Source organism: Hylaeus volcanicus, chromosome 3 (genome assembly GCF_026283585.1).
Source record: "Hylaeus volcanicus isolate JK05 chromosome 3, UHH_iyHylVolc1.0_haploid, whole genome shotgun sequence".
Taxonomy (NCBI): Eukaryota; Metazoa; Arthropoda; class Insecta; order Hymenoptera; family Colletidae; genus Hylaeus; species Hylaeus volcanicus.
The window spans coordinates 2002322-2016958 of NC_071978.1; the positions used below are offsets into that span (position 1 = coordinate 2002322).

At 40.1% G+C, this 14637-nt stretch overlaps 1 protein-coding gene and 3 non-coding genes across 6 annotated transcripts in view; 2 read left to right on the forward strand and 2 right to left on the reverse strand.

Moving 5' to 3' along the window:
- LOC128874404 (NAD kinase-like) overlaps window positions 1–8960 on the reverse strand; it is a 26872-nt gene extending 17912 nt beyond the window's left edge. The window contains exons 1-2 of one of the 3 annotated variants that reach the window (XM_054119176.1): window positions 8690–8960; window positions 6215–6268 (exon numbers count right to left, since the gene is read on the reverse strand). In XM_054119176.1, the coding sequence (XP_053975151.1) occupies window positions 6215–6268; window positions 8690–8802 (167 nt within the window). In that variant the 5' untranslated portion in view covers window positions 8803–8960. Of the gene's footprint in view, window positions 1–3748; window positions 3801–6214; window positions 6269–8689 lie in introns of those variants that run through there. The other 2 variants (XM_054119178.1, XM_054119179.1) reach the window with 2 other exon arrangements.
- Window positions 2342–2413, forward strand: Trnag-ucc (transfer RNA glycine (anticodon UCC)). The gene has a single exon. It is a non-coding gene; the product is annotated as a tRNA-Gly (tRNA).
- On the forward strand, window positions 3291–3361 carry Trnag-ccc (transfer RNA glycine (anticodon CCC)). The gene has a single exon. It is a non-coding gene; the product is annotated as a tRNA-Gly (tRNA).
- Window positions 8020–8091, reverse strand: Trnag-ucc (transfer RNA glycine (anticodon UCC)). Its single transcript has one exon. It is a non-coding gene; the product is annotated as a tRNA-Gly (tRNA).
- Window positions 8961–14637: the final 5677 nt, after the last annotated feature.

Below are 14637 nucleotides of genomic sequence, written 5' to 3' on the forward strand. Positions count from 1 at the left end.
TACCATTTCAACAACAACAAAATTCTATAAAATCGGCTATTTTTCAATCGTTCAAATTGGAACACCCCATGAAAGGCATACAATAAAAAATAAAATAAACGTATACATGAAATTAATTCCTGCTTCGTAGCATCCTCTAGGTGGTTATCGTTTTAAAAGTGAATGTTGTTGTCACGGTTGTCGGAAGTCTGGGTTCGAAGCGTAGCAAACTTCTAATCGGTGAAAGCGACAATGAAAGGCAAATGAACGATTAACTGGTTCATTTGCAAGGAGACCTTACAGCTGCTCGTCAGTGGCGTGTTTGCGAGCCTAGACCATGTCGAGCTTGACCTATTTTCATTGTTCTTTCAGGAACACAAAGGAACATTCTTCTTTTCTTTTCATTTTTCCCGGCGTCGTTGGCGGGGCCAATATCCGTGTTTTCACATGCTCGGTCTTCTCGCTTTCTGATCACGATTTTCCATTTCCCGTTTTCCAAACCGAGACAAAAAACATCGAAGACGACGGTACGAGAACCAAGAGTCGCTGAATTTAGAGCCGTTGAATTCGTGTAAGTTTAACGGCGTGAAACGAAAACATTAAAAAACAGGTGTAAATCAGGCGTTAAGTGAACTAAACGTTCGGTGCGATTTTAATATTTTATAGAAAAGATATCGGTTGAACCAGCAGGTGTACGATGTTACGTAATAATAATCGTTGTAAATGTAAGGAAGACCTCGCGATCAACTAATCAAAGTTCGAATACAACCGATGCAAATATTAGAGAGTTACGTGTCGTTCTCTCCAACGTTATTTCCTTCTTGGACTTTTTCCCGATTATTCCAACAGAAAGGTTACATCTTGATAAGAACTTGTGGCCGACTTCCGGTCGCCGTCTTCGTGTCCCAATGTTGTTGAACCCTGCACACCGTGTTGAACGGTTTCGGTCGACTCCCCGTAGGTTCACCCGTCGAAAGAAAATATTTTCTTGCGAATCCAACATGCGACTCGATACCTCTTCGATTGCGTAATAAACAGTGATACGCACCGCAAGAAGTATATATGTACATATATTATAACAAGCAGGTCGTAAGGCATAACTGTAAACCAGTTGCACGTAATGCAATTATGGTATGAAAGTGATCAAAATTTATTGCGGCCGCCGGCACCGCGTTGCAAAACCGATGAGGACGAGGAGCGAACCGAAATATCCCGCGGTGAAACAGGCGCCTCAACAGGGCCGTACCTTCAACGTAGATACTTCTTTCTCGTAATAGACGACACTCGGAGCTGGCCATACTTTAATCGAAATAAAAATAAGAAATAACTATTTGAAATCATTTATATGATCCAAAAATAAGATTATAGATTCTTTCTTTTTCATAAATATTTCCCAAAAATTTCGTTTATGTTTTGTGCTTGGCATACCAAATCGTATAACAAATGATAGATCTCATTCAAATTCTCAAGAAAACTTTTCTCATTGTTACGTAATCATTACCATTAATATGGTTTGAGTTCACGGCATTGTTAATTATTCATCGGATTACATTTTGCCCGATACTGATGTAAATTTAGCAGCAAGCGTTACAAGTATGCAATCGTTAACGTTCATAGTAGTTCTCCTCCACTCGCTTGTAGATTTCTTCATTTCTTTTTTATTGCTTTTAAAGAAACCTTGGAGCAAATATGGGACAAAGATACGATAAATACAACGGTAGAGTAATTAACTAGGCGTCATGGTGATACTTATTCCACAATGACCTTGAACAGCCTAAACATTTGGCGCAGAATGTAGAAAACATTCTTACCTCTCCTATTTCGCAGATTCTTCAGATATAAAACCTTCATTTTTAAGCGATACGTCATACTGTCTTTTGCTCAAGCCTCTTAATATCCGGGAGTGACGCGAAAAAAATATAAAAAAAAAAATGTTTCACCAAAAGTAACTAAGGTCCATCCTGCTATACATGCATTTATATGTTTCGTTTTCGGCCCCCTCTCCCAAAATCAGCCTTCAGGATCCGCCCCTAAAGGAAGTAGGTACTTACACGGAAAACAGACTTTTGTGCTCTGTGCGAAATGAGGTACTTTCTCATAGAAGAATATAAAACTGTTGTATAAGAACGGTATTGTGGTTAACAATAAGTGCACCTTTCTGCAAGTGCATTCATGTCATGGGAATGGGTCATTCTACGTTTATGACTGGTAATAAATATCTCTGTGCGTTGCTAATTTGCAATGATGAACTCAAATGCGGAAAATGATACAACTATATAAAAAAATGACGTTTCGTAAAATACGCGAAAGTGTGTCACAGGAAACAATCATCATTTACTATATATGGAGTTCTCTAACACGTGCGATGGTGGTGTAATGGTCAGCATAGTTGCCTTCCAAGCAGTTGATCCGGGTTCGATTCCCGGCCATCGCACATTTGTTTTTATTTTTGCAATTTTAGGCTCCAAATCATTATACTATTTATTATTTACGTATACAAACATTATCATTCGAACATTTAATGTTTTTTCATATAAGAAAAGAATTATTCATATTTCTTTATATGCGTATTATCGATGTAATATCATCAATTGTATAATTTATACAATTGATTAAAGAATCTATCATAAAAAATCAACTCATGTATTTTATAAATTGATGTACTTTTACTTTTAAAAATGTTATGGTGTTAATAATAACCACCATCGTATTATTACATTTTTACATTTAAAAACAGCTAGCATTACATACAAGAATATATTCATTCCGATTTGAATGTATTTTTAAAACGATACACGTGTTACATTAACCTCAAAAAATTACTCAAACGAATCCAAAAATAAAAGTCGAAACGTCGTGATTATATGAATAATTTTTACCTACTGACAATTTTTTGTTACTTATAGATGATCCGAGAAATCTAACTAATATTTTTTTCCATTAATAGTATATCAATCGAAATGTAACAAAATAAAAATAATCGTTTAATTCTATCTTAACAATTTTGTTTAATATCTTGAAAAAACTGCAAAATCAAATTTGGCAAATATTACACTCAGCGCTGTATTATATATAGTGAAAACTTCTTTTTATTTGTATCTGTTTATTATTCGTTTAAAACTCCATATTTTTAAATACGACACTCCAATTAACGTTTTGATGTATCGTCGAATTTAAATTATACGGATTTATTTATAGGAAAATTAAGATTATTACGTTACGATTGCAACATTTTATTTATAGAAAATAATCGATATGTTCGTAACTGTTCGACGCGGATCTAGTAAAAAGTAACATTCCGTTTTTAAGAAGCACTGCTGGTGTAGTGGCATCATGCAAGATTCCCATTCTTGCGACCCGGGTTCGATTCCCGGGCAGTGCAAATTACCTTTTTTCAATTTTTTTTTTCTTGTACGCATACAAAAACCAAAGATTGTTCGTTTATGGAAAATTTTGTGGAAATTAAGTTGCACCAGTCACGATAAAAAAAGATAAATAGCTAGAAGAAACAAGCACTTTGAGCGCGACACTCGATTATAATTCCCACAATTGTTTTCTTACTGCGATCGATTGGTCTAATCAATTTTACCGTAATAGCATTTTTTCACATTCTTGTATAATAATTCACAAAGAGAATGATACAAGAAAGCACGATTCATAAATTATTCACAGTTTACGAAGTCTTCGATCTTCTGTGCCAACGTCTCAATTTAACGATAAGCTCTTTTTCATAAATGTTCACTGCACATACGATTATTGTCTACCGTACCTGATAATTTTAGCAACACACGAATTCCTGTTGAGCAAGGCCACTCTACCGAGGATAGTTCTACCACGTTGCATCACTATATACCGATCATCACTATACTGAAATGGTGTAACAACGAACACTTCAATCCGTCAGCAAACGGTGCATTGTCGGGGAAGGAAGGAAAACAAAAATTTCCAATGATAAGCGAGAACCTTAGCGATAACCTAGCATTTAACGACAAGAAAAGATTGTTCGCGTGTGCTGCCCGTGCATCGTGATTTCCTATCGATCGCTGGATTTCAGGTTACCGAATTTTCAAAACGTCTCACGTGCCTTTCGCTTAATCATCTGTTATCTCTTCTATGTAAGGAGAATATAAGACACACTTTGAAAACAAGCTACAATAATCGCGCAACGTCCCCCCTCCGATTGTTCGAGCGTGTTTTCAGAATTAATCTTTGCCACGAGTTTCGTTTAGTACCGTAAGTATAAGTTGTTTCATGACTCAGTTCTGGACAAGCACTAATGGCAACGCAAGGAGTAACAACGAAATCTTATCTAACTTGAAAATGATAAAAACTAACTTACTTACTCTATGTCACGTGATATTGATTATTCATAGTATCGGACTTAACATACCCAAGGCCGATGATATTTAGTCGAATTTGAACGCAACTCGTTAGAAATTGTCTTGAATGACTTGTTTGTCGTGTTATCATACGCAGATGTGGAAAGTAAATAAAACGCGCGCTTTCAACAAAATTTATAAACTCCGAGTAACGATTTACACGTCGTATTAACCTTGTTATTCCTAAGAAAGGGAATTATGTTAAAAGAATCGAAGTTTTTCGAGAAATGACTCTAAACAACGAATAATAAGATAAAACGATACGCGTCTGTGAAGAAGTGTTTGTAAGTTTACATTGTTGATATTGAAATCAATTGCTGTCATGGTTATCGCCTATACCGATAAGTATTACGAAGATGGACTTGCGACAAATTAGGTTGCCGTGTTCCTAGTCGTTTGAAAGGCCACAGTCTCCGACAATAGCTAATTGTCAAAAGGAAGGAACAGTTTGAGGCCAATGTCAGTTTTCCTTGCTTGCCATAAAGATCCAACAGAATTGAAGCTATTATAGTCAGAGGGCGACAATGATACTATGAACTTGAAAGTGACGGTAATTTATCCACAAATACGGACGAGTTAATTGCGTTGCCTTATACAGTCCGACACACAATTTTACAGCCACCCATATTTTTAGTTATAAGTCCGCCGTTCCCCAATGAAATTGTTTGCAATTTTCAGTGACATTATCTGATACCAACGCACTACGAATTTGTCTTCAAATCATTTTTTCTTGTCTATCCCTCCGACCCAAACAACGACTTCTTCTAACATTGGTTTCTATCACAAAAAACATGCCAGATATCTAAGATGTAAGAGTTACGTGGGACATCCTGTGTATTTCTTACATATAAACACTTTTTTTAAGTTCATGACATTATGAAACAATTTTTTATCATTTTCTTTTCGTGTTTGTAATAAAATGAAATCGAATGAAAAAAGTGAATTCATTTTGTCAATTTACAAACATTGTTTTTTAATCCACACCACATCGAATGTTTGTGTATTAAATGATAAAAAATGTAACGTTTCGGTCGACAAATCATTTGATCGATCGCGGTGGACATATGTAGTTCCACGAAATGTTGGTAGGTTCAGTGTTAACATATCAGAAGCAAACTCCGTAGGTGTTTAGCGTACGCGCAAACAATCTTGGTCACAGATGAAAGTAGTCGACCTGACCGTGACTCGAGCTAACTTTCGTGATTCGTGCCAAACCATTGGCTGGTTTACGGACACTTGGAAACCTGTATGCTTGACGCGTGTCGCACGCGTTGTCTTTGCGTTTCAATTGCACCGCGACGCATGAGAAAGTACCTTCTAAGGCTCAAGGTTAATTTACAACACACTCGATCGAAAGCTAGTTTCTTTTTTAACATATATCCGCTCGGCAGTTGTAAAAATCCTCGCCGCAGCTTGGAATGCTTAACGAAACAAATAAATGGTGCTGGGTCGTGTGGCTAACGCGTGTCATTAGCCGTGAACGTCTCAAACACTAATTTAAGTAGAAGGAAGCTACATCTGTTGCTGGGAACAATATCTAGGACGTAATAAAGCGTGTTGGGATGTTGCGCTAAAATAGGATAAAGTACGTGCATGTAGTAGTGAGCGCGAATTGCATCCAGAACGGACAAAACAAGCTATATGTCTCGTGGAGGTATGTCTGCGCGAAGACCAGTCTTTCTTTATCGACGAAGAAGGAAGAACACGCGCGAAAGATTCAATCGTTACCGATCCAGACACACCGGATTCCGTCCACGAGACACTACTTGCTGCAGACAAAACAACAACGGGAATTTCTATCATGCTGGTGGCGCCAGTTGCAGGGATACAGGCTAGAAAGTAGAAAACTGCGTTACCTTCGCGGCTCCACTGTGTTGATGTAATCGACCGTTAACTCGAACTGCACGTTGCTTCAAGAGAAAAAGACTGTGTTATTCATCGATAAAGAACGAATTGAACGGACAGTGTAAATATATCGCGAAACGAGTGCAGAAATATCTTTTTACGGGCGCACAATGCCATTTTATTCTCAGCGATGCGGTTGCGAATGCACCGTTTTCGAATAATCCGGAAATGATCGTTATCGAAAGTGGTCGACGTTTTGCGGTTAATGGTTAGATGATCTATCGATAGAACGATGCATATGCGAGACGTCAACCTTGAAAGATCAAACGCCAAAGAAGATATCCTTGGCTTCATTGTCAGAAGCCCTTCAGTTGTGTCACTTCACGTCGGAGATTAGAATTAGGCCCTGTGGCCGTCAAGAGCGAGACGTGAAAGGCTGTTAAAAATGTGTAGAGAATGTCCCAGAAATATTTAATACGCGACATTAAGACTTTGCCTGCGGCCAAGTTTGGAATAACATTTTTACCTATGGCGAACGACGATATGCAAAATACGTATTTTTACGTCATTCGCTTGCTACCGTCGATATACAAAAATGGTAGTTTTCGTATCCCGATAACAAAGTGTTAAGGTCACGGTGCATTGGAGCATACTCGCAATGAACGTATTCCTGCATCTATGCTCTTCGTACAGGGTGTCCCAAAAGTCGGGAAGGAGCCGGAAATGGGGGTAGCTGAGACGATTCTGAACAACAATTTCCTTTGCAAAAATGTCGGATGGGGCTTCGTTAAGGAGATATTAAGCGAAAACCCCGACCAATCAGAGCGCGAGGATGCCGATGCAGCGCTCGCGGTAGCCAATGAGCGCGGCCGCTTAGCGCGTAGCCTACGCTACCGCGGCCGCTCCAACGGTCTACGCGCGCTCTGATTGGTCGGGGTTTTCGCTTAATATCTCCTTAACGAAGCCCCATCCGACATTTTTGCAAAGGAAATTGATGTTCAGAATCGTCTCAGATGCGATAATCTTAATGTGTTAATGTGACGAAGTATCACCTCTCAAGCGCAAAGGCTTAATAAATCAAACGACTGATCTAAATCTAATCTAAACACATAATCTATCAACCCCCCATTTCCGGCTCCTCCCCGACTTTTGGGACACCCTGTATACCGCTCCAAAAGGGAGAGCATTGTTACCAATAAGAACGGCACGGTCTGCTCCGTGACCTTGGCCTAGATCGCCCAAAGTCATCTCGGTGAAGGGACTAGTCACGCGTTCAAAAATAAAATCGAACGATTGATTATAATTACAGGGAATTAATTTCCGACTCCCTTTGTCCGCCGACATTTACTGTCTCTCTCGCGTTATTTTATGCAACTTACAACTTTAGTATTAGGTTGTCCTAAAAGTTTCTTTCGCGACTTTCACACAGTTGTTTCGTGTGGCAGTGTTTATATAAATAGACAACCGTATCTCATAGCAGTGATGTTATAACAGCAATAGAGCGAAACGGATCGTAAACAATTCAGTAATGCAACATAAAATATTGTGTATGTGTTGATTATTAATGAAATGAAAGAAACTTTTCCGTTATTAAACTAACCGTTATTATAAATTGTGTATAAAATATTGTGTATGTGTTAATTATTAATGAAATGAAAGAAACATTTAGAACAACCTAATATTTTGATCATCGAACCGTTAATTTTACCCGCTATAAATAAAGAAAATAAATTATCCCTGCACTGGACAACAAAAACTTATATAATATATGTAGGTACGCAGATTAATGTTAAAACGAAGGAAACAAAATAAGATGTGCGATGGCCGGGAATCGAACCCGGATCAACTGCTTGGAAGGCAACTATGCTGACCATTACACCACCATCGCACTTGAGAACGTCTTTCCGAATGGACTGTGACCTAGTGCATAGCAATAGGTACGGCAACGCGTTACGAGTTTGTCCTTCGCTTTACGTGGACTTTACATGAAGAAAATTTGTCTCGATATCGACGAGCGTACGGCCACCTGCGAGTACCATGACCGCTCGATCGATGAATGCTCGTTTATTTTTAACGCTAAACGTGTTGGCGCGCACAATGTCGCGGAGTGAATAATGCCGTGTCTCTGTGCCAATTTATTTAAAAAAGAAAAGTGCTATTTATTGTCCAACACACGATGCGTGTACACCGTGAAAGCAGATGTACAAAAGTCGAAGCGACGCGCGTTCGCGCATGGTCGTTGGAATTCAAAACGGATCTCGTAACCGGTACGGGACAACTGATAGCTCCCGAAACAATCGATCGATTCAACGATCGTTAACCGCGTTTCGGAGCGGTGATCGACGGAAAAACGCGCATGGTAATCGATGGCCCGCTATCGGTCGTTTCCCGCGAAACGATATCGTGTTACCGACTCTAGTTGCACTGGCGCGTTATTGGTTACATTAAACGACACTCGACAAAAAAAACATTGCACTTTGCCTCACCTGAAGGTCTGCTGTTTATCATGCATTCTCGAAATGGCCGTTTTTTTCGACATGTTCTCGTCTAATTCGAGTTCCACCATCGCTCTGGCCAAGTGAAGATCTCTTTCGTCCATCGTGGACACCGGTTTTTCGCCTTTTTGTATTTTTTCTTCGCGCTAAAGATGCCGTTCACTGTTTATGCGAACCAGAATCGGTGAATATGCAACGAGACGATACGTAGCAAGACTGTTCGGAAACTAGTTGCGAGGACCTTACCGGGAGATGTCTCGTCGCGTACTGAAACACCAGTCGACTTAACCTCACCGTATTGCGTCTACAGATTCATGCTACTCTAATGGGACTCTCTTACCCTTTCCCTCTTCCTCGTTCTCTCCTCGCCCGCGCGAATAATATTGTCGTGTAAATACCGGCTGTGCGAATAAAACGGTTCTATTATCGTCAGCTGGGGTCCCGACGGTCTGCTCTTTCGGGATATTATTATTGGATCCGTATACTCTACTTTTGAATGGCCTTTACCGTTCCCGCTCGTAATGTTGTTTACATTGCTTGAGCGTGAGTCTTATCATCAATTGCTCCTTTTCCAATGTTTACGAGTCGTGTTTCCTGTCACTGAACCACGATGAGTCATTTGTTTCTTGAACGGCGCAACGAATTTGTTTACCTTTTGTTTACATTCGAGGAATGTTTCGTTGTAGTTAATTTGAGAGTAAATGAAATATTTGAAAGAGAATATGTTGCGACATCCCGTATTGTTTCTCGCTGATTATTCGTATGATGCCATTTCACTAATGCGAGTTCGTTCTAAATAGAACTAAATTGATTTTTTGTTGCGAATAATTTGTCGTCACAAAAAAGGTTAAGTGGTAGTTCGGAATACGTCCGCTCGGTGTTCCTGGTGTATCTTCCTCTGCTTTACCGGAGACCATTCAACTCTGTAGGTAAAATCACCGGAATCTATTGATCATTGATGCAGACGAGGTATATAAAATGTTTCGTCGTAAGTTCAAAAACATCGCAAAAACAACTCGTAAAAAGACAGGTCGACGACCACCTCTTATCCATGAATTTGCAATTGTCTAAACAGGAATTAGCAGTGAGCGCCATAGTCAGTCCAGGAGTTTAGATAAATTACGTGTAAAAATATCCATGAAAGTAAAAGTAGACTTATTATCAAATTGTCGTTAAGTTCTAGAAGTCCATTTTACGAATTTAATTTTTTCTGAACAGTGTTATTTCATTTCGTATACAAAGCCTACTTCTTGGTCGATATATTATCTATCGACTCCGATTCATTCACAAACTTTAGGATTTTCTCGCGTGGAGGTCTGTGCTCGCTATCATTTTCCTCTGCTAAGTTTCGTGAAACGGTACAGGTCTTCATTTAGATCAGTCGTTTGATTTATTAAGCCTTTGCGCTCGAGAGGTGATACTTCGTCACATCTTAATATAAGATTATCGCATCTTAATTATAATTATTAAACTAGTCAATGAATGAAAACGATCTTTCGCAGATTTATAGTGAAGACATGGAAGTATTAATTAAAACTAATATCAATGTTGACAAAATTTGTTTTTAACATTTTGTTTTGAAATTGTTTTTAACGAACGCCTTATTTTTATAAGAATATAAATTACACAAAGAAACTAAAGTAATAAGTTTAAAGCGCTACCATTTTATAAATTTTCTTTTAATACTTTGTTCTCTAGTTCACGCGATGACCATATTCAGGTTTGTTTCAATTACTTTCGCTGCAAACAAATTACGAAGATTTCCTCGAAACTAGTAAAAATAAAAAATACCCCTTAGTACTTGCTTGGAATATATTGTACATTTCTGCCTTTTTTGAGAGCTTATTAGTAGTAGTAATTCACGTGAAATTTAAGACGTACGAACGTCCCGAACAGACTATTATTTTGTCTCCACGATTTTAGCTTCCGTTTTCATTTCTTTGTAGAGCTTTCCATGGAAAGCGACTTGAATTCCTTTACATAAAATAATATGTCCATTATATAGATGCAGTCTATAATCAGTCGGCTGTCAATTTGTCCAGCACTGTATTTAGAACGGTCTAACAATAAGCGTTAGACAGCCTCCGCACGGTTGCCCATAATGTCATCGGCGATGTGTAGAACAAAGAATATGAAAATCTCGCTGACACACAGATGTATGTTGGTAACTGGTGTCCCTGGGGGCGTTAAATAATTCACCACAGCTGGGACCGGGGGTTAGGTAAGAGGCGAAGGTTATGGAAGGGCGAAGGAGGCGAAGGAGGCGAAGGTTGAAGGACCGATCAAATATTCACGTGTACTTCAACGCGGATGGAGCTAAGCGACGTCGAGTATAAAAACGTAACCAAGGAAAGAAGAATCTGCGAAGTCAAGTCCAAGCATTCGACACTGTCTTCCCCCGGAGATCTTAAAAATCTTTGTACAGTTCGCGAAAAAGGTAACCATCTTGGCACTGCTACCATTATCGGAGACCGATGGCGACGTTCTAAATATTCAGTACCATCGGCCACGTCTCAAGCTTTTTTTTTACGATGGTTACTGATATCCGGTCAAGCGATCTCACGGGGACCAACTTGAACGACCAATCACGCTCAGGCGCATAAAAATGTGCCACTAGGGTGCTGTAATATTGCTCGAAGCTTGTCGATAGCGATTTCACCTATCGTCTCGATGGTTATCCATGCTGTTCGACGAATTTGGTTAGCTTCAGCGTTTTTTCTTCTTTATTGGCTATCGACCCAGGCTCCAAGTAGATATAAACTCTCTCGTGATATACGCTACGCGACAAAATAATAAGGCGCTCATGAAAATATCTTCTTTCTAGAAACTAAAAATATGTAGAAAGGTTTTATATGCGAGTGTGTAAGTAGTACAAGTGGTGTATAAGTAGTACCTCTTTCTTAGTAACATTTGTAAAAACAACACCACGGCTGCATTCTCTTGACTTGTATCTCGCAAGGAAACCCAATACGCGCAGCGATGGTTTTTGTAAACGAAAAAGTTTGTTTTTAGGAAGAGAAAATCCAACAGGAACTGCACGAAACGATTTGCAAAAATCAACTAAAGGTCTAAACGCACCTTTACGGAACTGTGGTCAAGCAGTCTCGTTTGGCAGGGAACCGGTTAATATCGCAGTATAGTTCTGGTGTAAGGTAATTAAACCTTTCTTTACCTCGTGGTTCCATTCAGCGCGTCACCCCTTGAAAGAAAGCTGATCTTCGAAAGACAACTTAGGCTCGAACAGAAGGGCCCGAGAAAGAATTGGTCAACGAGGCGTGCTTCACTCCTAATCATCATTCTAATTATCTCGGTAACCCAATCCACTGTTTGCGTCGCGCGTTGGCTTCCTGCCTCGATTCCCTTCCGAAGTTCTCGCCTCTCTCGTCCCAGTCTGCACCCTGCCTAGCAAATTTTCTACCCCCACGAGCTGCTTCCTCTCTTTCTTCAACCATCGTCAGCGTTCTTCCCCTTCAGACCACGCTCGTTCCCTTTTCCATTACTCTCTGTTCCCTTTTATCGTTGGTCCCGTGACACGTCTCGTCTCCTTTCCTCAGCGTCGAAATCTAACTGCGGGATTGGCGACGACCGCCCATCTAAGTTTAACAATTAACGGCCGACTGAAGAAGAATAAATTAATCGCGAACTACTGCCGCGTGTCAAGAACACGCAGTCTAAGTTCGAACGTTGGATAGACCAGAGTTTCCTTAAACTTTGTTAGGCATGCGGCTGATGTTGGAGATTTCTGAATTCCAAGATGCACGACGATAGAACGTCTGAAGATTCCATTCGATGAGGCATGCCACTGCTTATAAAATTCTCTTACTACTTATAGTGAAATACTTGCTGGTGGTTGGCTGGGTAAATACACCGGTGATCAGGATGGTCTTTATTGTGCAATTTTCGAAATGTTAAGCTCTCACACCTCTATACTGTTACCGATCACAAAATAGGAACTCCTGCGTAGGTTAAATAGGCCAGTTATTACAATAATCGCTCTCACTGATTGGGCAGCGCTGGTAAAAGGATAACACTGTTCAGTGGTCCTCGAATCTAAGACGTTATTAGATTGCAAAGCCTTGGTACTCTTGAGCGTTATGCGAAGGACTCGCACTAATTGCTGATGGTTGGTGGACTAGTCGAGAGCTGGGAAGATTGTAAGCGAGCGTCACTTCGCGGTCCAATCGTTGAAACATGTCGAGGGATTGTTTCAATCCCTCTGCACGCTTATAGAAAACAGACGAACTCTGTGTCTTGTAAGAGTAAACTCAATAATTGTTAAGGTAAACACAACAAACCCGAATCCTGGAAAGCAAAAGCAACCGTGACGCTCGATGTTTCGCAGGGGCTGGAACGTTTTATCAGAAAAAGAGAGATTGCTGGAAAGCAGAAGGAACGGTGAGTTCGCGACAGTCACCCTTACGAGTATTTTCTTCCCTCCGATTTGTCCTTTTGTCCCGGTCGTCAGGGCTGACAGAAAGTGCAAGCAACGGGGACGAGGTATTTGTCATACGTCGATAGGCGTCAGAATTGACACACTCTCTACGAGCGTGAAACGGAAGTGGCATTTTGGGGCGGCGGCGATTGAAGGGTTTGAAGGGAAAGACGGATAAATATTTGAGGAATTTTGTCGTCGTGGAAGACGCCGACATTGGGAGACCTATCGCTTGTTTACTAGCCCTGGAAGCAAGGATTTCAGTCAATCCCCGTATGCAGAGTGCATGGGGGAGAGTAAGAATGAACGCGGGACAGGGATGACGATGTAATTGTCGTGTGAAAACATCTTCTTCTGAAAGGTACCAAAACATTGTCACGGATTATCTACTAGGTGGTTAAATAAATTTTTTATTTTATCCCTTTGCGCTCTACGTCATCTCGTTGCAAAGTGCGAGAACAAGAATTGCATTACATTAATAGTTACATTAAATTACATTATAACTTTGGAAACGTGTATTTTTTGGTATTATTAGAATCGATTGTAAATTCTTATAGCTTTCTTGAAGCGTTGACACATAAGCGTTGGCGCATAACTTTCAGTATTTTTGAACGAAAAACTTGCTCAAGCTTCATCGAAATATATTATTACAAAACTCAGTTCTTCTAGGTAGGTATTCACCCTTAACAAAGAAGTTGAGGGTCCGACATAAAGAGATGGGTCCGATTTTGTTCACTTTTCTCTAGTTTCAGTTTGGATGTTCGTCATGACCCTACAGTTAAGAATACGAACATCGGATACAGCTTATAGAGTAGACTAGCGCAACGAGCCCTGTTAGCAGGCGTAAAACGAGCCAGGGAAGTTCATTAATGGATTAAGAATGCTGGATCGATACGATTAGAGCGGTGCGACCAGAGCCTTTTGCGACACGTATCGAAACTTAACCCAGTGGCGATCAATTTTTCCCAGCGAGCGGGAGTCTTGATTTATGGAAAACACGGAAGTCGCGATGCCCGATGCAGTAGCCCTGGACATTATCGAGAGATAAATAAATCTGGATTACCATGGATTCCCTTCGCGGAAGACATACGGGGCGAGAAACAGTGTAAACGGTTTATGCGCTAGCACGACAAAAAAAAAAAAAATTCTGAACGAAGAGTGATCTGTCAAACAGAGTCGATGGAATGTTAGCATGGATATAGATAAAGGAATAAAAGGGATTCCGTCTGGAAAAAGTTTGTTCGATACCTAACAAAATTTGCCGCTCTTCTCGCGCATCGTTCCCTCCGGTGATAACGATTGGCACAAGAGAGTACGACTAGCTAAAAATCTGAGTTATGATAATTGTTTTCAGGGGCGTCGTTGTATACTCAAGAATTCACTACCGTGTAATTTTCTTGGAATTTACGGTGATCCTGCACGGAATCTATCAGCTAGAGCCAGCAACATTTTCTATTGATCCTCCGGATTGATATGAGCACCGTGTAGCGTGTGGCCCTTTAGTCCT